Source organism: Poecilia reticulata, chromosome 16, assembly GCF_904066995.2.
Source record: "Poecilia reticulata chromosome 16, P_reticulata-male-v2, whole genome shotgun sequence".
Taxonomy (NCBI): Eukaryota; Metazoa; Chordata; class Actinopteri; order Cyprinodontiformes; family Poeciliidae; genus Poecilia; species Poecilia reticulata.
In genome coordinates this window covers 2,872,852-2,895,803 of record NC_088845.1, presented here as the reverse complement: position 1 = coordinate 2,895,803, position 22,952 = coordinate 2,872,852, and the positions used below count along the sequence as shown (strand labels likewise).

At 38.0% G+C, this 22,952-nt stretch overlaps 1 protein-coding gene across 8 annotated transcripts in view; it reads right to left on the bottom strand.

Annotated features, from left to right (window-relative positions):
• The window catches only part of ntrk1 (neurotrophic tyrosine kinase, receptor, type 1), a 45,865-nt gene extending 24,868 nt beyond the window's left edge, over positions 1-20,997 (bottom strand). Inside the window, exons 1-6 of one of the 8 annotated variants that reach the window (XM_081616891.1) lie at positions 19,952-20,997; positions 19,168-19,310; positions 10,014-10,215; positions 4,689-4,763; positions 4,400-4,471; positions 1,161-1,229 (exon numbers count right to left, since the gene is read on the bottom strand). In XM_081616891.1, the coding sequence (XP_081473017.1) occupies positions 1,161-1,229; positions 4,400-4,471; positions 4,689-4,763; positions 10,014-10,195 (398 nt within the window). In that variant the 5' untranslated portion in view covers positions 10,196-10,215; positions 19,168-19,310; positions 19,952-20,997. Of the gene's footprint in view, positions 1-1,160; positions 1,230-4,399; positions 4,472-4,688; positions 4,764-10,013; positions 10,703-19,167; positions 19,311-19,951 lie in introns of those variants that run through there. The other 7 variants (XM_081616889.1, XM_081616890.1, XM_081616892.1 and 4 more) reach the window with 7 other exon arrangements.
• Between the last annotated feature and the right edge of the window lie 1,955 nt (positions 20,998-22,952).

Here is a 22,952-nt window from a genome sequence, read left to right as displayed (position 1 = left end):
GAGCTCAAACAACTAAATGTTTTCCAGTAACCTCATCCATCCATCCAACCAACCACCCAGATATCCAGTTTCTCCTGGGGAATACCAAGGTGTTTACTGATCTGAAGGTCTTTCCAGGAAGACCTGAGTCTCCACCAGAGTTTACTGCCAACATACTCAAAATAAAGCATTCAGGTAGCATCCTACTCAGAACCTCAAACGAGGCTCCAATCCGACTCACCATCTCCATCCTCCCACCAGTTATATAGCCAAGACGTCAGAATCCTGTTCCTCCGCTTGAAGTAGAGACTCATGTCTAACTAATAAGGAGCATTCTGCCTTCATCACCAGAAAGAAAGATGGACAACAGACTATAATCCACTGACGGAGAAACCATTTTCTCTCTGGACTTGTTTGATCAAAGGTGTTTCAAAGATTTCTCCAAATGACAATTGAACCTCAGATCCAGTAGAAGCAACTATTATCCAATAGTTCAGATCTTTACGTTGCCTTTTTCATGGCAGTTTGCTTGTCCAGTTAAAGAGAGTTTGTGGACTGGTCCTGTGAGTCGGATGCCAGATTTGATTTTACAGGTCATCTTTTTTTTATGACCAAAGCAAGAGCTCTGACGTGTTGGTGGGGTTGGATTCTTTTAGGATTCCCCTTCATCATCAAGCTTTTTGTGGCGTTCATGGACAGGATCTCAGGCTGTAGCTGGTTTGGGAAGTTCTGTGTCTCATTCAGTCTCTTTGCAGATGACATGGTTTTGTTAGCATATTTAAGCCATGACCTTCAACATGCACTAGACTGATCTGAAGTGAGATGCCTTTTTATCACTTAATGATTCAAATGTCTGTGATGAACTGGTGACCTGTGCAGGGTGAACCATGCCTGTGGCCCAAAGGCTACTGGAAACAGGCACCAGCTCTCCTGTGATGCTGCACAGATAAGAAGATATGAAAAATGGATGGATGGAAGAAAGTAAAAAGAAACAACATCTTTGGAAATTTCTCATCAACCAGTAATCCCTTAAAAATTACAAGAATGTCTCACTGTTTGGAGGGAAATTAAAAAAGGCATGGATAGTTTGGTAGAGTCAATTTTACATTCACAAGTAATAAATGTTCTGACACCTTGAGTCAGGTTCAGTTTAACTTTTGCAGAATTTGAAGATGACTCACAGGTTGAGCAGAGGCAGAAAATGAAACACTCTCCAGCTGATGTGCTCCAGAAAGTTCGACGCCAGGTTCCTGCAAAACAAAGCGAAAAAACGCAAAAGCTTGTACAGTTCATTAAACAAAACTGCTGCAAGTTATGATTCTGCCTGCACATATCAGCCATTTCAAAGTGGAGCAAGAAAGAAAAAGATCAACTGAAAGAGCCTTATTTTCCTCTTTTTAATTCTTCAACATTTGCTTCCTTGTGGGTTTCACAAGAAATATAAATTTTTCCAAGAAGACAAACTGAAAGGAGCGAGCTCTGTCATGTTTTTTCAACTCTGGTTCTGTGTAGAAGTCAAGTCAAGCTGGGAGCTGATTGCTTACCTTCAGAACAATGTGTACCTGCTTTGAATTACACTCTGTGGAAAACGTTAATGCATCCAAATTGGTTCTGATCAATTACCCCGGCAAGTACTTCACACCGGCCGGGACCAGCGCTCATGAGCCCACCGCAGCACACCTCCGTTCACTGCTCAGTGCATTAGGTAATTAGTCCTCAGTCACAAACAGTTCTTGGTAGAGTAACGCTGTTCTGCTGCAGAACTGCGTTTGGAAAAAAGTCCATCTCGAACTTTAATCATGACTCAAATATGTCAGCAATAACGCAATGAACTCGGTGCAGTTGATTGTTCCGAGTTTGAACATAAAAATTCAACCTTCTGAATGCAAATGAAATGTAACAGCAATGTTTATACCTAATACAAATTCATAATGCTGACGCTACAGGAGTAAATTCATCACTTCTTACTACTTTACTTCTCAATTTGTTTTGTTAAATCAGTAAAGATACAATTGTTTGATATAAAATAGCAATTTAGCTCCAACTAGGTGATTCCCATGGAGTTACAAACTAGAAACTTGTAACAGAGGATCGACTGAAGGATGACAGGATTCTCTTCATCCTTCAAAACTTGTATCAGTTTTTGTAGGATTTAATTTATTCCTATTTATGAATTTTTAAGCTAGAATCATATAAAAGTATCCAAGAGTTGCTATTTTTCAGCATTGAAAAATATACTAATAATTAAGGCCAAAACATTTGCTTCAAGACTCTTTTTCATATTAGAAATTTTTAAAAACATAAAATCTGATTCTTTTTAAAAATAAATTGTTTTAAAGCAAATTAGGTTAGTTGACTTCATTACTGTAGTTATAACACATTTATCACTGTTTTTGTGACAAAAAAGCACAACATTGTCAGGATGGTCAGTGCTTTAAGTCGATAAAAATAAATGCTGGAACTCCTCTTAAAGTCAGAATATATAAAAATATTATATGAAACTGCTATAAATGTCAAATGAGCTTAAGATTTAATGTTCTTTAGTTCAAGTTCTGAATTTCTCTGATTATTTTCATTATTAAATTTGTCTTCACAAAACAACATTGGGGTCTTTGGGTCAGAACATATTATTAAAATTTAAATGTTAAACATTTTAATTTTTCCACATTCATAAAAATAAACTTTAAAAAATATTTTAAAAAAGACACCATGAACTCATTCACTGGTTACCTGCACTAACCTTTCAGTTTAACAGTTTAGTCATTATTTCTTTTAGTTTCTTACTTTAAAAATCCAAAATACATTTAGGTTCAGTTACTGAATCTTGATTCTTGGAGTATAAAATATAATACAACACTTTATCCTCAAGTGCTTCAATGGCCCAAAGATTGCAGTGTGAGCTTTTGGAAACATCATATTTGAGTCTGAAAACTTTAAAAAGGAAAGTTTGAAGGACTCCTGTAAGTGGAAAAAATAAAAAAGAGAGAGAGAAACACTGAAAAACCAACAGAAAACCTAAAATGTATAAAAAGAAAATCCAGCTGCTTGGGATAAAATTTTTGCCATCTTTTTGTCCTGCATATACATAATTTGTTAATGCGAAGAAAACATTTATTATTGTGCGTCTCTGGTGTTATTACTGACACTATGCCATGTATTTTTTGGGTCAATCCTCTCAGGCCACTTAAATATCATCACAGCAGAGCTCAAATGATCCTCAGACTTCGAGAGGCTGTAAATAAACCTCCCTCAGAAGATGACAGAAAGCCACACTGGGGAGCGCGCATGGAAACCAATACATAATCACTGTGACAGGGCCAAGGGTTCAATTATTTGTTTTCCTTGCTCCCAAAAGTTCATGTCAGACGGGTTAGCCGTTGGGGCTTATCCATTACCGGCTCGATTCCTCCTCCAATCCACAGGGGGAGAGCGGAGCCGGGAATAGCAGCTCCATCTCTTCCTGCAGAAATGTTACCAAATCTGGGAGGTTTGAGTGTAGATCAGCGCAGAAGGAGAAGATGATTTAACCAGCTCAGTGTTTTTAGCTTGGGTTCAGACCTTCCTAATCTTATACATACATCCATCTCAGAAACCCCCACACTTCCAGCCAAGCCTGGCTGGCCCCTCTCCCACAGTGAAATATTGATTAAGTGATAATGGACCCTTAGTGGAGTGTATTTATTATGCATCAGTTGTCGATAATCCGCCAAAGTGAGCGAGTAAAAGGTGACTGGTGGATGTCTTCTCCAATTTCTTGAGCGTCCCAGCCCCTCCCCTGCACCTTTCCGACCATCATCTGAAAACCCGCTTGTCTTTCAGAGGAACAGCACTGGACATGTTGCACACGCTCAGTAAAACGATAAGGACAAGATGGTGCCGATAAGCATCAGCTGTTCATGAATACACCGACCTGGTGGTTTCATCTGATATGTTTCAGTGAAGACGGGAGGCCAGACGGCTCAGAAGGAAAACAAAAGAAGATAATACTGATGTAGGTTCAAATAAACTGATTTCTACTGAAAAATCAGCAGAAAATTATCCAGATTATCAGCCAGCAACTTAATTACCTGTTTATTTATTTAAAGATTAGTAGTGTCCTGCATGTTTATAACCCTTCATTTTATGTGTTTATCAAGTTGAAACATCTGAGCTACATAAGAACGAAGTGAAAGAAAACCGATGCATGAAAAACATGTTTTCCCATTTAGCTCCCTTCACTTTTATAATCCTGGATGAAAACACTGAAGCTCTGAAAGAAATCTTCCTGACAACCTTAAATATCAAGAAACCATTTTTTTAATTAAAGAATTTAAGTTCATAATTTTAGAAGAGCAGACAGACTTAATAAAATGAGCATTTAAGAGGTGACCAGTAGGGATGAACAGCTGCACATCATTTCTCATCATCAGAGGACACTTACACATACTGCAGCTTCTGGTTGTTTTGGAAAGCATTTGCAGAAATGAACCTCAGTTTACATGATGTGACGGTTCTGCAAAGAGAAAAATAAATATGAAAAGATAATACATGAACTTCATTTTGGTTGACCTCATCCAACATTTGTGGTATTTAAGTGAATATAAGAGTAAATGTATAAAACCAGAGTTTTAATAAGAAGCATATATGGTAATATAGAACTGAGAGAATTGAATATAACTCAGAATTTGACCCTCGTTGTTAGTTTGGAAAATAAAACATATACTACTTACAGATTTTTCAGCTCTCTGTAGTTAGCAAGGTTGGCCTCTGTTATGTTCTCCAGACCTGCTTGGTTTTCAATGTAGCTAATTAAATGGAAAAAACACAGGGAGATAGAAAACATGGAGATAAGACACAATTTCTCATGGCCTTAAGCTTTTGTTGTCGTTTGGTTGAACCTTTTGCAAATGGGGAAAAAAGAAAACAAGTAAAAAAAAAAAAGTGCAATTATTACATTTTCTTGAGAAGGACAAAGTACTGTACACACTCAACACAAGAGGCTTTTTGAGTTCAATGTCTAGTTTGGGCAAACAACTGAAAAGGTTCACTTCAGAGTTGGGAGAAAATAGGTCAGAGTATAAAAGATAAAACATCACTCTTCTTGGAGGAAGAAAACATATGCATCAAAACTTTAAAGTAAGAGGTTGTTATAAATTACTTATTTTAGGTTACAGAAGGGGAACAGTATTGAATCTTGAACAGAAAAGTCTTTCTTTCTTGCTCTTTTGCTTAAACTTTTTGAGATATGGACTAATCTGGTGAAAAGCAACATTCTTCATCACACAGGTGTTGGAAGTTGGACAATTATCTCAAAAATAACTTCCAACATCAGCAAGTCCTTTTCAGACTGACAGAATAAGGAAATATCCTGTTGCACATTCCCTATGGGAGGAAGGACTGACCATCTATCCTGTCGTTTTACCCAACATCCAGCCAACTCAGCTCAGCATCACCTTTACAGGTTTCATTAACACTTTTTTCCACCTTTCCCTGCATGAATACTGGAATATGTTGTGAGTAATTCACAGTGCTCTGCTGCTGGTTTCCAATGATTTTAGTTCTTTCACATCAAACTACAATATTCAAATGTTGTGATTAACTGTAATGCTCCATCAGTCCCACCAAAGTGGCCAAACAGTTATCAGTTGAAATGATCACATAATAAGTTTAATGTTCTGTGCTAACATGCTAACAAACAGGACCAAGCTGCTTTTTCTGGTCATTAATTTGTGCTGTAAGGGAATTTTCTTTCTTGTGCCACCATCTCTATCAACGCTGATATACAACAGTGTGATGAAGTTTGTTCTTGTTGTTCTAGTTTGGCTTTTCTAAAAACCAAAATTTTTTTTTTCAGCTAAAGAGATCGGTATTTGTCTTTGAACAGCTTCTTCATCGTTCCATATCTCTCAATTTTCATCCATCAGGGAATGTTTTGTACTCACAGCTTGTAATTTACAGTAATTATCTATTAAACACACATTTATTGTCGGGAAATGTAGTTATTTGACTCCAATAAACATAAAGCATCAGCAGGAAGATCCCAAAATGTATTAGATAGAAAAAATGAGGAGGGAGTTAAACATTAGGGTGATGGCAAAGACGTTTTTGAAACTAAAAGAGTTGTAGCTCATCAACAGAGATAAATCATCACAAAAAAAAAACACAAAATGCTGCTCTGCAGACTCACAAGAAGAGACCAGAGCAAAAAGAAAAGAACACCCGTCACCCAAAAAGGTAAAACACACAGAAACAGGTCAGTCTGATTGGTAACTAGTTATAGCTGACAGGAGAGCAGGCAGCTGCTGAAAGCTGAAGGTTCTGGCTCTCATGAACCAAAAGACTAAAACTAGAACAACAATTTAAACGAAAACCCATGGAAGAACCAAGAAACTCAATCTAAAAGAGAGGACCGAATATGGAACACAGTGACTGACAAAAACCAACAACCCCAAAGAATCAAAACCCAGAAACACCAAGACACAAAGGCATACAGATTACCGGATTATAATTCTAACCCTAAAACTGTCACAGATTTGATTAATTTGGGTTCATTCGTATGAAATCAAATTTTTCGTTTAATTCATGAAAATACTTCATCCCAATGAAAATTTAATTCATGAAATGATTTCAAAAAATGATTTGCTCACAGATGGGAAGAGATACGAGGCTCATGTTTGGCTATAAGATATGAGAACAAATTGGCAAAAAGGTGAAGAAAACTATTGACTCATCAGTCGCTAACAAAAAGTCCAAACCTGCAGTTTTTCATCCCACTGAAACTGTGGTGATTGTTTAGTAGAGAAACTGCACAGAGTGCAGAATGTTTCAATAAAGCTCATAGTGAGAGAGTTAAACAACACAAACTGAATCTTTACCAGAGCTCCTGTCAAGGACACCGACAACTACTGAGAGGAAAGCAGAGAGTTGGAGATGTAAAGTGGTTTTATTCCAGATAACAAAGGAAACATGCAGCAGAACTGAGGAAGGTAAAACTCTAACCAGCTTTGGAAACAGGCCGTGGTTTGAGTCTGACCTCCTGACTCGCAGTGGGACGAGAACTTGAAGCGAACCAATAAAAACTGAACACGGGAAATTATCCTTCAAATTTAAACAGGAAGAATGTAGAAAAAAAAGATAACGACCCAAAACCTGTACAAACCCTTAAATCAGTGGCTTTAGTTTCAATTTCAGCATTTAGTTTCCTGCCTTCCAAATAAGTCCAAGTCATCATAAGCTTTTTTTTGGTTTATAAAGATGCAATTTTAGATTCTGAACAATACTGTCCTATCATGAACTTGAATATATATCTTGCTATGTCAGGTCTGCAGAGCCTCAGATAGTTTGAAGAATACTGAAGCGCAAAAAACTGGCTTTCAAATCTCATTGCTGATGTCTTCCCATCATGGCATTGTGCTCACACACACTTCTTTTCAAACACACCTGTTTTTACAGGGGTGTTTCTGTTGATGGTAATTAAAGTATTTTATCAGTTAGATTAGATTTTCTTCTTAAACCCCATGAAAGGAGCTTTGGGAGAACTGAGTTTTTCACTAATTTCACATTCAAAGCCTCTTTTTTTGTTTTGTTTGCATTAAGTTACTGATAACTAAAATCGGTTGTGGATTAGTTTACATCAGAGGGTAGATTTGTTCATTTTTCTTCTGTCTAGCTTTTGCTGCCAATATTTCATTGCTACACTTAAATGTTGGGTTATTGTTTAGATACTGCCTGTATTCTTCTGGAACCTTTTTTTTGGGATGTGTCCCTGCTTGAAATGATCTATAAATAAAGTTGACTGGAGGTGCAGCCTGCATTTCTCTCACTCTGAAGTGTGGAGAGAGGAAGGCAGATATAAAAGGATTACATGAATACAGATATTTTCTGCAGCGTGCTTGCTATACTTTCAACATGTGGCATTGTTTCAAGTTTCCACTTCCCTGATCGTCAGCTGCCACACACAAAACGTTTATATTCATGTTTGATTGACCCGCGCTGCAGTAATGTGATTACAGGGCAGGTGGGCCCAGGATCGCCCGTCGGCCTTACTTATTGGATTGAGGCAAGTGGGTTGTATATCATCTATTGTTCCTGGGTGGGGGCATTGACTGGCAATTCACAAAATTGAATTTACAACTCTGCGTATGATAAATTTCGGTCTCTGTTTTGCAGCTAATGGGCCCTTGTTTGTTCCACGCATCGCCTTTATTTCCCTGCACTGCCAGTACGCAGAAGTGTTGTTGTTCGCTGGCATGTTGGAGCAGCTCGGTAAACAGAAGCCCGCTCTCTTATTGATTGAACATCTGAGAGAGACTGTCGAGTCTGAGCTCTGCGAAACGGGCTGCAGATACAAGGAAATACCTCCGAGGCAGGAGAGAGAGGAGGAAAGAGGGAAGGAGAGAGGAAGAGAGTGGCATATAGGTGAAAGAAATTGGCAGCAAATTGACTTGCTCTGCCGAAAAAAGCGTTTCACAAATGTAGTTCCTTCTTAACAAGTGCTAATTGCTCCAATCCGGGTCCAGGAACAAAGAGAGAACAGCGTGTCGGTGCAGAGAGTGACATTTAGTTTTCCATGCTGGAGCTGATGGTGGGTTGCTTAATAATACAGCAGCTCTCTCTAAATCACAGGTGGTCACTTTCTGCTGCTTTTTCCGAGCAAAGTTTTAAAAAGCAGACGTTAAATAACAGTCTTCTGCCTGCAGACGTGCTGCTGCTGCTGAGCGAGAAGTCTCCAATCTTAGCCGGGTTTTATTCAAACGCGTTCCCACTGCGGTTAATCTGTCCATCAGGCAGGTAATTATAGAAACACTGACATGTTTGATTGCAAAGATGCACCGACATCAACGTAAACCAGCCTTTACAATGAGAGATCATCCTTTTTCTGCTTAGAAACTTCAAAGATAAAATTCACATTGAAACAATAGAAATATTAAAAATTCTCTTTGGTTTTGGCAAATCACATATTTTAAGACAAAGAGAGTTGTGGTTTGTTAATTTAAGAAACTTAATAGCTTTTAAATACAAAGACGTTGTTTATGAATGCAAATGAAGTTCATTATTTTGTCATAATTCCTGCTAAAAGTCCAAATTTTTACACGTTTACACTTGATAATAGCTACACATTGGTAATATTAAGAAAGTCTGTTCTGAAATACTAAGATAATCCGACAGAGTTAGAGGGGGATTTCTTTGGTAAATTAGAGCTGAAATCTCATTAATATCTAACAGCAACACTTTGAAAAACCCTTCAGGCGAATCATCAGTGACTACAGGTTTGTCCCAACTGCAGAGGGACTAAAGTCCTTCAGGTCAGGACTGAAAACAGAACTGAGCTCAAGGATGATTACAGGTTGTTTTCATCATATCTCAAACTGTTCATGTGTTAAATTCGCAATTTATAATGTCTTTCTTCTTAATTATGCTCAACTTTAATGTTATTGTTCTATTTAACACCTTAAGTGTAATTGTTTTACACTTTTTATTTTACTGTTAATCACATTAACCTTGTCTATAAATGGGTCTATGCAACCAAACTTTCCTTGCATAAACTTCACAGCCATGCATGTTGGGTAACAAAGAGTTTGTGTTACATTGAGGAAACACAACAATACTGGTTTTTAATATGCAGGTTAACCTCCAGTCAGATATAAAGAAGCAGTGTTCTAAATGCAAGTTGATTTTTGAATAATAATGAGGATTTTCTACAATAAAAAGTTACTGGTTAGTGAGAAAAATACACAAAATAAATCTTAAGTCTGACTGAAGAAAAAAGGTTTCTTGGCTGAAACTAGATCATCTTCTGTTTCCATAATCATTCACCAAGAGTTACTTACACATTATCAATCCACTAAGCTACAAAACAATAAGATTCTTCTTTCTTAAACAACTCGAAACGAAAGTATGAGAAACAAATCACAGCTAAAAGTTGCATATACATCTAACTAAGAGAATCTGAGCAACTTGAGAACCAACTAGAAGTCAGAGAGAGGAGAAATCAACTTCAAGCTAACTTTAAATCATGTGGGTGCATGCTCACTCAGGTAGGAGTCAATACTCACATTTCCGTCACGTTCTCACTCTCTTGAAGCGCCAGTGGTGGGATGCTGCTTATCCCATTGGGCTCCAGGCACTGCAGCATGGCAAAAGAGCACCGGCAAGCAGACGGGCATCCTCCCAAGGCGGGTGCAGGCGACAGGCTGAGCAGGGCGAGCAGCGCCAGGGCCCTGGGTGCCACATCCATCTCTTTGAGGGAAGTATCGCCTGAGAGGGGAGCAGGAGTTGGTGTCTGAGGGCTTCACCTAATGAAGAGTTAATGAAGAGTGGTGGAGAGCTTCCCCACACTGCTCTCCAGCTGGTCAGGGTTTGATGGGGAGCCACAGCTGTACTGAGCAGCAGGAGGGGCAGGCACACGAGCAGGCTGAAGGCCCCTGGGGACATGCTGGTGGTGGGCTGGAGCTTCTCCTCTTTACCTCCCTCTCTCCTCGTCTCCTTCGCCATTCAGGGAGGAGCAACATATTAACATGGGCCAAAGTCACCAGACACCTCTGTGAGCGTGATGGGAGGTGGGAGGGGCTGGAGGTGAGGGTGTGTGAGCAGACCCAAGGAGTCAGGGCTCTTCCTCCTGCACCAGCATCGCTCTGCACTGATGATCACTGATTGTTTTAGAGTTCACCGCCACAGATTACAGACAGATCTAATGCATGTGGAAATGGAAGTGCCGCTTTAACGACAAGAAGCACATTTGGACCTAAAGAGAAACGATCAAGAATCAGCGTTCAGCTTCTGTTATTGCAGCTCGAAACTAGAAACCAGGTCTGAAATCTGGATGTAGTGATGGACTCTGACCTGAACCTTCGGAGTCACATAAAGACAGTTACAAAGTCGGCCTTCTGTAACTTGAAGAATATTTATTCTAGAATACGAATATTCTAGACTATTCTAATTCTAGAATATTCTAGAATATTCGTCCCACTGAAACTGTGTCTCAGCAAGATCTGGAGAAATGCGTCCAGTTGCATTAATTACTGCAAAAGTTACTGCCTAAAATCAATCCTCTACCTGCAGCTGATCCAAAACGCTGCTGGTGGCATTCTGACTAAAACCAGGAAGATGGAGCCCATCACCCCAGATCTGAAGTCCCTACACTGGCTCCCTGTAGAATAGACTTTAAAATACTTTTGTTGGTTTTTGAACAGCTTGGCACCACAATACATTACAGACGTATCAACCTTCCTGACCTCTCAGGTCTTCTGGTTCTGGTCAGCTCTGCATGCCCAGAACCAAAACCAAACATGGAGAAGCAGCGATCAGCTTCTATGTACCACAAATCTGGAAAAAAACTTCCAGAAAACTGCAAAACAGCCGAAACACTGAGCTCCTTTAAATCTAGACTAAAACTCACCTGTTTAGAGTTGCTTTGGAAACATTATAAATGAAACATTGATCAACATATTTTATGTGTTTTAATGATTTCAAAATATCATTAATACACATTAATGATGGATAATGGAAATGCCGTTTCCGTTCACATGTTTTCATGATGTAAAGCACGTTGCACTGCCTTGCCGCTGAAATGTGCCATACAAATGAACTTAAAAAGAAAAGGGAAAGACTTCTGTCTTTATCCTCATGTGAAATCATTGAACACATACAATTCACACTCACCAAACTTCATTTGCTGGAAGCCCTGAGGCCTGATATACGAGCACCTCACTACTGTACATTATAAGAAAGCAATCCAACCTGATCAGAGCTCAACCTGTCAGTGAATGTGGCCCAGCGAAGGTGGAGAACTCCAACACAGAGCTGATTGAAAAGGCAGATTTTAAAAAATAAAAAATACTGGCAGCAGTGTAGTGAATCGATAAAACAGAAAGAAACTGAAAACAAAGAAGAAGATAGACAAGGAGCCAATACCAAGACAAAAGAAGAGACAACAATTCAAGAGCGAACAGAGAAAACATGACGCATCAGGTGTGTTCAGTTCAGACTAAAACTCCTGAACTGGACTTCAGTGCAACAGGAAGTACCAGACTTTTTTTAATAGTGTGGCTGGTTCCGCTACTTGTATGTTTTTCCCTCTCCATTTTTTGGGTAGAGAGCCTAAAATCTTACTCAAGAAAGAGTAGCACTACTTCAACATGTCTTTACTCAACAGTAACAGTGAAAAGTATCCATCCAAGAATTTACTCAAATATGAGTAAAAAAAAAAGTATTTCATAAAAAGGCTACTCAATCACTTAATATTTAAAATTGCGCAATCGAACTCTGATGCGGACCAAAAAGTCCTGCAAACCTCGGTTGAGGTTCGGTTGAGGTTAACTCTGGTGCGGTTCGACTGCATGCCACGCGGACCGCAAACCGCTCCAAAACCAGGAAGTGGACTACAGCCAGAGTCGATGGCTCCACGGTGGTTTTTACCAGACAAAACAGACATTTTACAACCGCTGACCTCTGACGTCACTCCGTTTTTGTTTACATTTCGTGAAGGAAGTGGCGCTCATTGTCTTCTTCAGAGGTTTCTATGTGGCTTCTTTTAGTGGTGTTTGGTGCAGCGCCACTACAGGCCAGGAGGGGAACGGTTTGCTCAGAGGATTTGGTTTGCAGCGTGAAAGCGAACCGCAGCAGCTGAAAATGGTTAAAATTATGTGGTCCCGATACCTTACTACTCAAATAATTCTTAACAGCTGTTAAACAAAACGTCAACATCGATGTCAAACTTTATTCAACTGAAAGTTTACAAAATGTCCAAGTAAATTAACACTTTAGAATTTAGGTTTTAGAAAATTCAATTCAGGAAAATCTAAGTGTGATTTTAAAATTAGTTAAAACGTTGGCGTGCTAACCAGAAAGTTAGCGCCATTATTAGCACATTAGTGTATTAGCACAAGTGTTCCTAGCGCTGAATATTCCTAATAAGACAACAATGGCATTAAAAATTAGGTTAATTAGGTTACCCATAGTCCTTATTTAAAATAAATAAAACGAATTGAGACGAGTCCATTTGGAAACCTCTTCTAAATTACGCCTTCATTCTATATTTTATTTGATTTCAATAAATCTCCTTTCCACATTGATATTTGAACTCTGCATGCCTTCACTGACCATCTGTCAATTGCAACTATCAATGTGCTGCAGAGACACGCTACTGTCCGTCTCACATATGCTCTCTGTATGATCAGAGCTGGTTTCCTCCCCCGGGACACACACTGCGCCCCACCCTCATCCCTCTTAGTCACTCTGCACATGAGCAGGGGTCAAAGTGTCCTGACCACAATTACTGACCATAAGCCGAATCCCCCTTTTTTGCTGCTGTCATCAAAATTATCTGCAGGCTTAATTACGTTTCCTTTTACGCCTCCTTCTTCCTCGGTCTTAGCTCAGCAGATATGATGGAGGGACAAGGCACTCATTCACAGGGAAAGTGTGTGAGAGCTGAAGCTCAGCAGATTGAAGCAGAAAAAAACAGCATGGGAAGCAACACACCATGCAACACAAGCACATGCAAACAACATGCAATGAAAGCAGAATACATTATCTGAGGGTACTGATGTTCCTCCCATGTGATCCAGGCTACGTTGGGTAATTTACTGCACTTATTTACTTTCACACATGTTAGCTGATTTATAAATATGTCTTAAGGTTTTACTAGGCCAGAGAAATGGGTCAGGGATTTCAGAGAAAGCCCTAAGTGGTTCAAGAGACAATAATAATAATATCTATCAACTTAATCAAATGATTAAAATATTAGTAATGCATTAAAATTATACAAAGCTTCTTCATAATAACAGTAGCAGTGAAAATTTGGCCTGGTTCTAGGTTTTCTTCCTGTTTCTGGACACTGAAATGTCATAATTTACAGGTGTTTGAACTTTTTCATTTGTGTTTCTGTTCTGATTATTTCTTAATTGTTTTTTATTATTTCTTATCATTGTGTATCAATTCCTTTAGTCTCATTGTTTGTACTTTTGATTTGTTTCCTTAGATAATTTTTTCTTTTTATATTCTTTGCTTGTTTGTCTCTTTCAGCTCACCTTCGGCCTCCTACTCTGCGTGTCTCTCCCAGCTGTTCATCATCTCCTCATTTGGCCCAAGCTGCTGCTCCTCCTCTGCTGCTTCCACTCACCTGTAATTAGCTCTTCTTGTTTCTTTGTCATTTCCACTCCCTCCTCAGTATATCCAAGCCTTCTGTTGTTCACTGACTCCTTACGCTGCACTTCGTTTTGAATCCATGACATCCTGTTACCTTTCTCTTTAATCTGTTTGTAAGTTTTTACACTTCTCTTTCCTTTTCCTGTCTGGAGTTTGGTTGAGCCATAAACGTATCCAACATAATAAAAATGTTTTATTTTCAACAGTATGAATGTGTAAACAGGAACAAATCTGCTTCCTGTGGGTGGCTTTCTGAGAAGACTGTAAAAGAGACAGAATGGTGAGTGACTGGCAGTACAGTCAGGCAGGAAGTGGTGGTTTTCCTGGCAGAGGTGGTTTCTTCAGAGAATCAGACCTTCAGTGACTGGATTTCTTGGAGTTTAAACAAAGAGAGATAAGTGTTTGTTTTCTGGGGATTGTTTCAACAGAACAGGACAATCAATTGATCAAGTTCATTTTCATAGCACCTTTCCCTAACAATGTGCTTTACATCATAAAACCATGGTCAAGAGTTGTGAAAATCAGGAACAGACCTTACATTTTGTCAAGTGTCCTCATTAAAATCATCACTACACATATCTGTACGCTGCAGACCGAGGATGATGATGTCATGGAAACGTTGGTAGCTGGTTCACCGCCACAATGATCTGGTTTCACCAAGAGGAAACCAGATCATCATCCAGAGTTCAGTGGAAAGACACAAAGCGAATCCAAAATCTGAGACAGTGATTCCAGGAACATGAAAGAAAAGCCAGTCAAATTCATCCCTAATGTTTTTATGTGTCATTGTTTTATATGCATGATTGTGTGTGTGTATATGTGTTGCATTACTTTAAATGATTATTTCACTTTCTACTAGTTTGTAGATGTTTAAAAAGCCCATCCAGGAACAAGTGCTGCTAATTAGCTTTTGCTAATACTGTATTGTTCAGTTTGTCTGTCAATGTGTGTCTGTCCCTATCAAATAAACTTAAATCAAATTAATTAAAGCAGTCAGGGAGCATGCAAAGGTGAAAACAGGTCAGGTACACCATCAGGATATCAAACATGAATGTTAAAAGGCTTGACTACAGACGAGGAGCTGATGTAGGCAGTGGCAGCAGTCAGTAGTCAGCAGAGAGCGGTGGAGCAACATGAGAGTTGGCAAAAACAGTGAAGATGTTTACATCTAAGCTATCACTCACTTTGTAGCCATATGGATGGTTTATTAAAAGATTCATTTCAGCCCAGGCTCTTTGTTCAGTAACACAGAAAGATCTTCAAACAAACCAAAAATGTTTAACTGTTGTAGTATTCCACTGCAGCATCTTTGAATAATTATGCGTTCGATCATAACAGGGTTACTACGTTGAGCGTCCAGCACCATGGACAGCAGCAGCTCCGCAGAGGTCAGCTTAAACTGAAAGTCTGTCGATGGATGTCAGCTCTGATTAAACTCAGTTTGAAAGAGTTACTTTGTGTTTGACACATTAAAAGTTTTGTCTCATGTATTATTTGATCTGTGTGTATGTGTATGCTGCAACTGCACAGTAATTTCCTGGTTGGGATGAATAAACTACTTCTATTCTATTCTATTCTATTCTATTCTATTCTATTCTATTCTAAAGAAAATCATAATTGAAAACTATTTTTTTATTATTTTTCAGGAAGAAAAAATCTGGTTGATCTGAAAACTTTCAGTTGGAAAAAAAGGAGCAAAAACTGAAGAAAACTCTGGGATGTAAATAAAAAAAAGTAAAAACTTTTTCATAGTACTATATATCATGCTTCAATGCTTCAATGCTTCAGTAGGAGTGACTGGTGCTACTGGGATGACTTTAAAAAATGTTTTTAAAAATAGCTGTGATAACTTGAGAAACATTCCTGAGGAACTACTGGTTTGTTTGTCTGACTAAAAGTTTTCTTAATTATTAGGAGATTAAAAAGCATTAAAAAATCTGGTGAATTTACATCTTATGTCTCCCTTATAAAAGCACAAAAGTGTCTCAAAAGACAAATTGCCAAACAATAATGAACACTAACAAAACTACTGAAGAATGCAAAAAGCCTAAATTGTACAGCTGATGGTAAGATAATTTATCTGTAAGTACTTCTTTTCCATCTCCTGTCGCTGTCATTATCCTGAGTTTGAACCTTTTTCACCTCCAGCCTTCCAGAAACAGATTCAGCAAAATGAGAGGGGATAAATTTAGTCGCACTCCATTCAGGTGGGAGACAGAGTAAGTCTTGATGAAACAATAACCAATCAGAGAAACTATGTTTACTGCCCACACAAAGTCTTTGTTTCCATGTCCACAGACATAAAGGAACATATTGCAGCACATGTGGTGAAGAAAGCTCTTAACTTCCAGTATTTGGTTTGTGATTTTCATTAAGCCACAATCCATAACATAATCCATACCATTAATTTAACAACAATCTAATTTCCCTCAAGCCGTAACATTCATCCTGTCTTCATTTGAAATCTGTGGACATTTGACAGCACGGTCTCGTATGCCTCTGGGTTTTTAACAGGATTACTGTTTTTATGATCCATGTTGATTGATGGACCCAGCAGGGGTCAAATGCAACACTTGGCTGTCAAATCAGCTTCCGCCCCCCTTCAGGTCAAAGATAAATACACTGGTTATTAATCCACCCAGAGGGAACAGACATCCTGCTGTGTCGACTTCATCATCTTAATGTCTCCTATAGATATGCTCTTCCTCAAACGTCACCAAACTCAACCATTACTTGTTAATTCTTAGAAGTGTTTCTAGACATTTTTGATAACATTTAGATGGTTTTTGTGTGATTATTGTTTTTTTTAATCTGCTGAAGCTGGTAACAGAGAGCCGTTACACACACAGTGAAACAAAACATGGGCTGAAAGGCCACTCAGAGGCAGAGGCCATTCCTCCAAAAGCAACATGAAAAAGAACAGAGAACAGTTTGCAAATGCACTTGGAGACAAATACCTTCATTTCTGGAAGCACATCCTGTGGTTGGATTAAGCTAAAAATCGAAGTGTTTGTCCATAATGTCCACAGAGAGCTAAGTTTGGAAGAAACTAGAGGAAGTTTTAATAGAACATTATCCCAAATGTTCCTGACTCTCCACAGACGAGTCAGGAATTTGAAGTTCAAGTGCAAACGATACAAAGAATAGCATCAAGTTAACTACAAAACATATTAAAGCCAACAAAGTCGGTATTTTAATCAGAACGTATTTTTCCCCGAGGGGCCATTTAAGGACTGAAACAACATGAACACAATCACCTAAAACACGACGACGAACATGCAGAGAAACCAACATAAACTATGTTTGACGAAGCTGCACATATCTTCTTCTGTCTCTCGAAACTAACAGTTTGACTCAAATTCAGAGGAGGAGTATTTACATTTCCACATTTTAAGTTTTCTTTCTCATTATTCTGGAATTTATAAACTAGTAAAAACTTAGATAATCCTGACTGATTTCTTATAATTACTACCAGACAATGAGAAAAAAGTTGTGTAATTTTTACAGTTTCTGCAAATGCGTTACTGTGAGCAGCGTAAAAATGATAGTTTTAAATTTAAAGTAAAGTTTTTAAACTGAATTTATGGAGCATTGGGCTGGAGACTGAAAGAGAAATCTGGATTATATTTCATTTTAATTTGAAAACAGCATAACCACTGAGGGACAAAAAGTTAGAAATTAGGAAAGTAAATTTGCATAAACATGTATTTGATTGTATGATTGTGAAATATTCATATCAAGCATGTTGGAGTAAAATTTATTTTGCTCTTCGGTGGCTTTTAAAAAAATCTTGTATTAATTATTTTATGTTTGGTTTGCATTGTTCTTATTTCTAATGTCCCTTTTGTTGTTGTTGCAGGACTGATTTCTAAATCATTTACACCTCCCAAAATTCATTATTGCTGCTGTTTTTCAAAATAATAATAATTTACTTGAAAAAGATTTAATTCAGGAAAAAACAATTTGCATGAATGTAAATAACTGAAATGTATATTATTTCTGTTTTGGGGTATCAGCTTCAGCCAGAATGGATCTAAATATGTTTTATTTATTTCTTCCACTGCCAGTCCAGTCTACTTATTAAAACCCTCTTTGTATCCATCCTACTTCTGTATGAACTCATGTTGGAAATAAATCAATAAACTAAACTAAAGGATACTATTCTTAAGTGCTTTCCCCCTGTTTTCTTTTAAATCAACATATATAACATTAGTATCTGCAGAGAGGGGCCACATTAAGAGGCTGTGCTCATGCGGACAGGAAGACCATGAGAGGCTGCACTCCTGTCAGATCCTTAAACAATAATCAATCAGTTTCATATTTAAACCCAGCATTGAAGGGAATGAAGGATGAAGGGAGGAGCGGCGGGGGGACAGAGGTGGAGGGAGGGAGTCCAAGAAGAGAACAAACGGGTGAGTAAAAGCTCTTTTGGATCAAGTACAAGGAAAAGCTTTTAGACATGAATTGGTAAATGCATATCGCTCAGGGTTTTTTTTTTTTTGTATGTACCATGTTTTGCTTCTGCCTGCAGTTTGTTAGCTGTACATTGACGCACTAACAGAACAGCAATGGAATAATGTGCAACAATGTGTAAAAGATAGATTTAACAATAACTTTGACAAAAGTAATAAATGTTCCATGAATGACGATTTCCATTTAATTAAAAGAGCAAAAATGTTCTGAGAAAAGTGATTTATTGCCAGATATTCATTAAGCAATTGCTTTTATAAGCAGAACTATAAATATGTTTTGTTTTACAACTGACGGAAATTAATCCGCTTACATTATTTGTTTAATATCTTGAATCATATTTCAGCTTTTCATAACTTCTCTTGTTGTTTTAATGGTAATTAATTTAGTTAAAATTGTATTTTAACTCTGTGTGTGTAAATAAAAGAAATCTTACATGCAGAAAACCACAAGAAACATAAAACAGTTAAGCTAACATTAAGAAAAAATAGCACAACATAAATAGATTACAAAAAGCTTTCAATGACTGATAAATACTAAATATACAGGAAGCTTAAGACATAATATGTGCAGGAGTTGTTTCAGTCTTACCTATTTTTGGGTGCGTTAGACAGACAGACGTGTTTCCCTGTGATTCGTCCTGAAGCAGTTGTTTCTGGTCAGGAATCCTTGCAGACGTTTCAGCTCCTCAACATCCACCTGATTCATGTCTTTTTGGAGTTTGCTTTGTGCAGCTGGACCAGAAAGAGATGCAACATCTTCAGACTAAGCAAAGCTGTGAGCGAAACATGTTCAAACTCTCTTGGTGTGCTGCAGCATCAGGAGTTCCTTTCACCCCACACTGTGATCATCCCTCCACCAAACTTTCCATATGAGTCAATACAGTTAAGCAACAACCAATCTCCTGCTTAGTGCCAATTTGTTTTCACTTCACTACAGCATAAATAATAGTTCACTGTTATATATTTATTGTGAGGAAATTTCCCGTTTCATTGTATCTTAATGTTACTCTTCTAAGAAAGCAGCTTCCATGCCAAGCAGCTGGACCTTCAGCATGTTGTGGTTGGATCACCTGACTCCAATGATGTGAAACCAAATACCATACAATGTAGTGAAGATACTGTGTATAAAATATTCTGGGATTATTTTATTGCTCCACATTAGACTCAGCTATTAATTTCTCCAACTTTCATATGAATATGTGTGGACATGTTGCACAATTAAGCCCAGAATTACACATTATTTTTGTTCAATTAAGAAGTTTGTGTTTGGACACAATTTACTCTTTCAAAAACGAAACATACTGTTAATGTTATACTAAAACATCTTAATACTGAGTTCTATAAATCTTTTTCTGGAGCTGTTTATCTCCAACCTTGTCGTTTCCTGTGGATCTGTAAAGGTGTTGACCAGTTAATGGGTTGGGAAAGTCTCTAGTTCCTGGGGCTTTTACTCCATGGATGATCTGGAGAATATTCTGTTTCAGCTGGTGGCGGGACGACTCGTCCAGTCTCTGACTGCCTACAATCCAAAAGTTATCACCCTTTTCAATTATTAAGACAATGAATCACTTTTGTTAACTGCAGCTCTCTCCCTCATAATAACGAGCACTTGTTGCAGACTTGATAAGTTTTAGTTCCTCGGCTCAAACCCCATGGTGATTATTTACTCATCGCCAAAGAAACTTATGGAGCCACCATATTCCTAGAACCATGCGCATAGACTTTACAATAATCAGAGGAATCAGTCAACTAAATTTTATATATATCGTTATAGCTTTAGCAGGGTTAAGTGACAGAAACTCATTTCAAACAATTTACCGATTACAAACAACAATTTTTAAATGTCAGATTAATCTATCCCTTTCCTATCCTATCTCTAGATTTTCTAAGAGGCTTTGGGGAGCAGTCGGACTCACACCCAGTAGATTTAATGTCCCTTTGCAACAGAAATGTCTTCGTTCTTGGTCAGGATCCTGTCTTGTTGAGACGAAAATCCCCTTAAAATGCACCAAAGCAGATCCAGTCCTGTACATCCGTTAGACTCTTAGATCCCAGTCAATCGGTGACCTTTGTCCTTTCACCAAGTCCATTGCAGCATAGATGGGGTCTTTGGGGCCGAGAGTAGGGCAGCAGGTCAAATCCTGGAACAGTGGGTACACGGATCTTGTCCCTTACTGGGGTGCGGAGCCTTTAGCCGATCCTTGGAGGGCGTCGTCCTCCTCTGCTGTTAATCCTTCTGCATCATGTTAGCTCTACTCTGACACCAGGACTTTGTTTCCCCTTTTTGGAGTTTATAAATCTTTTGTTTACGTGTGTGTGTGTGTGTGTGTGTGTGTGTGTGTGTGTGTGTGTGTGTGTGTGTGTGTGTGTGTGTGTGTGTGTGTGTGTGTGTGTGTGTGTGTGTGTGTGTGTGCGCGTGTGCGCGTGTGTGTGTGTGTGTGGGGATGGTATACGTGACAACTCAACCGTCCACATGGGTGGTTCCTACGTGACCTCTTAACTTTTGAAAAAACATTTACCCACTTTCACTTCTCCCGTCTTCATCCGCTCCTCCTCGAACATCTGTTTACTCTTCTTCTTTTTAATGTTTTTACTCTGCGTCTCAACAGTCAGCATGTCTCACTCACCCAAAAAGCCTCTTTTATTTTTACCTAATACTCTTATCTGATTTATATTGCCAATATCAAAAAATTTACAATTGATTACTAAAAACCATTCCACTGAAATAGACACTGCTATCATTAACATGTCAACCAAAATCAGAATACATGAAATACATGTCAGATGAAATCAGATTATATGTCACATAAATCGGGATATATGATTAAGACTTTCTATATTTAACTACCTTTACTTCTAATTAACACTACTCTTACAATAAATCTTTTTTTTTTCAGTCAAGAGAAATCAAAATTACAACATGACTCCTTCCTCTCAGGCTCTTGTTATCTATTCTGCTTTTCCCTGACCTTTCACCTTCCATCTACCTCCAACACAACATCAGTGATCTTTAGTTACAGCTTTTACACCATCTCAAGTTCAAATGTCAAAATCAGATTAAAAACATTTTAGTTTCTCTCTTTGATTCAACATATATAAAATTATAACCATAATGCCTAAACCCACTCTCAGTTAGTTACTCTCATTATAATCTTAATGTGAGTTTTTACAGACGATGTTCTGAAAAGAAACCAAGAATACTCTGATATTCTAATTATTTCATACCAAAATTATAGTTACTTGTGTTTTACTTACAAGTATTTCAACAAGTGTAAGTTTAAGTGTAAGTATTCTTATAAATAACATAATATTAATATAAGTATTTTACTTTGGGTCTTCTCAAATTACTCAAAATGTTTAGATTTTATTCTTTAAACCTTTAACCCTTTGACACAAGGATTAGTCTGAACTGTTCTTATACTTTTGTAATGTGAAAGTTCACTTCCTCTTTCTTCAGGAAACCTGCCCTTCCTGTTTCATGACTCTCTTTCTGCCTGACTATGATTTTTTATGATTAAATAGAAAAAAGTAGAATTAAAGCAAAGTTCGCAGGACACAATAACAACACACACAACCAGATTAATTTTATTACAGTCTAACTCTACTGTAACCTGTGTAATTAATTTCAGAGATAACTTTATTTATCGTCACCGTTAAACTAAAATCTCCAGCATAGGGAAGTAGGATAATCTCGACTTTTCTCGACACCTCTCAAATTTGTTCATCTATTTAGTTTTTTAAGTTTCCAGCATCGACTTTAACAGAATCTGAGAGCAAAACAACAAGAACATCATTGAAACTTGTGTTGCTCAACCCAAGCAGCTTCGGTTCTGCTTTTGTTCCTTCAAGATTTCTGCAGTGTTTTATGCATCTTTATTGGCCTTAATGTTTGATTTTCAAAAAGTTTTGTGCAGCTACATTAAAGTTTAGAGTGCTGCATGTATACCAATAAGCTGCTTCCCTCATTTAGTTTTAAAAGATGTCCTTTTTTTATTTTTCTGTTTCGGAAAGTGGAAGCCTTGGTCGAGCCGCTGCAAGGTTGAGTGAGCCATTTCTATGAACTCATAATTTCAGCTAAATTTCCCCGTTTCAGTCGGTCTTGAATTCTTTTTCTATCTTATTTTTTAGTGGTACATAAGAGGCATGTGGCCCTGCTACATAATGGGCACTTACTGTATATCATGAAGATGATAGTTTGTCCTCTGTGCTCCTTTGTAAAACTTTTCTATTGAAAAGGCCGAATAATCCGCTCATTTTTTAGGAACTACAAGGGTTTTTTATCCTCTCTGCTCTAATTAGTTGTTATTTTTAGATTGTAAACTGATTGAATCAGTTAAATATTGGCTAAAAAGAAATTCCAGGCCCCTAATGGGC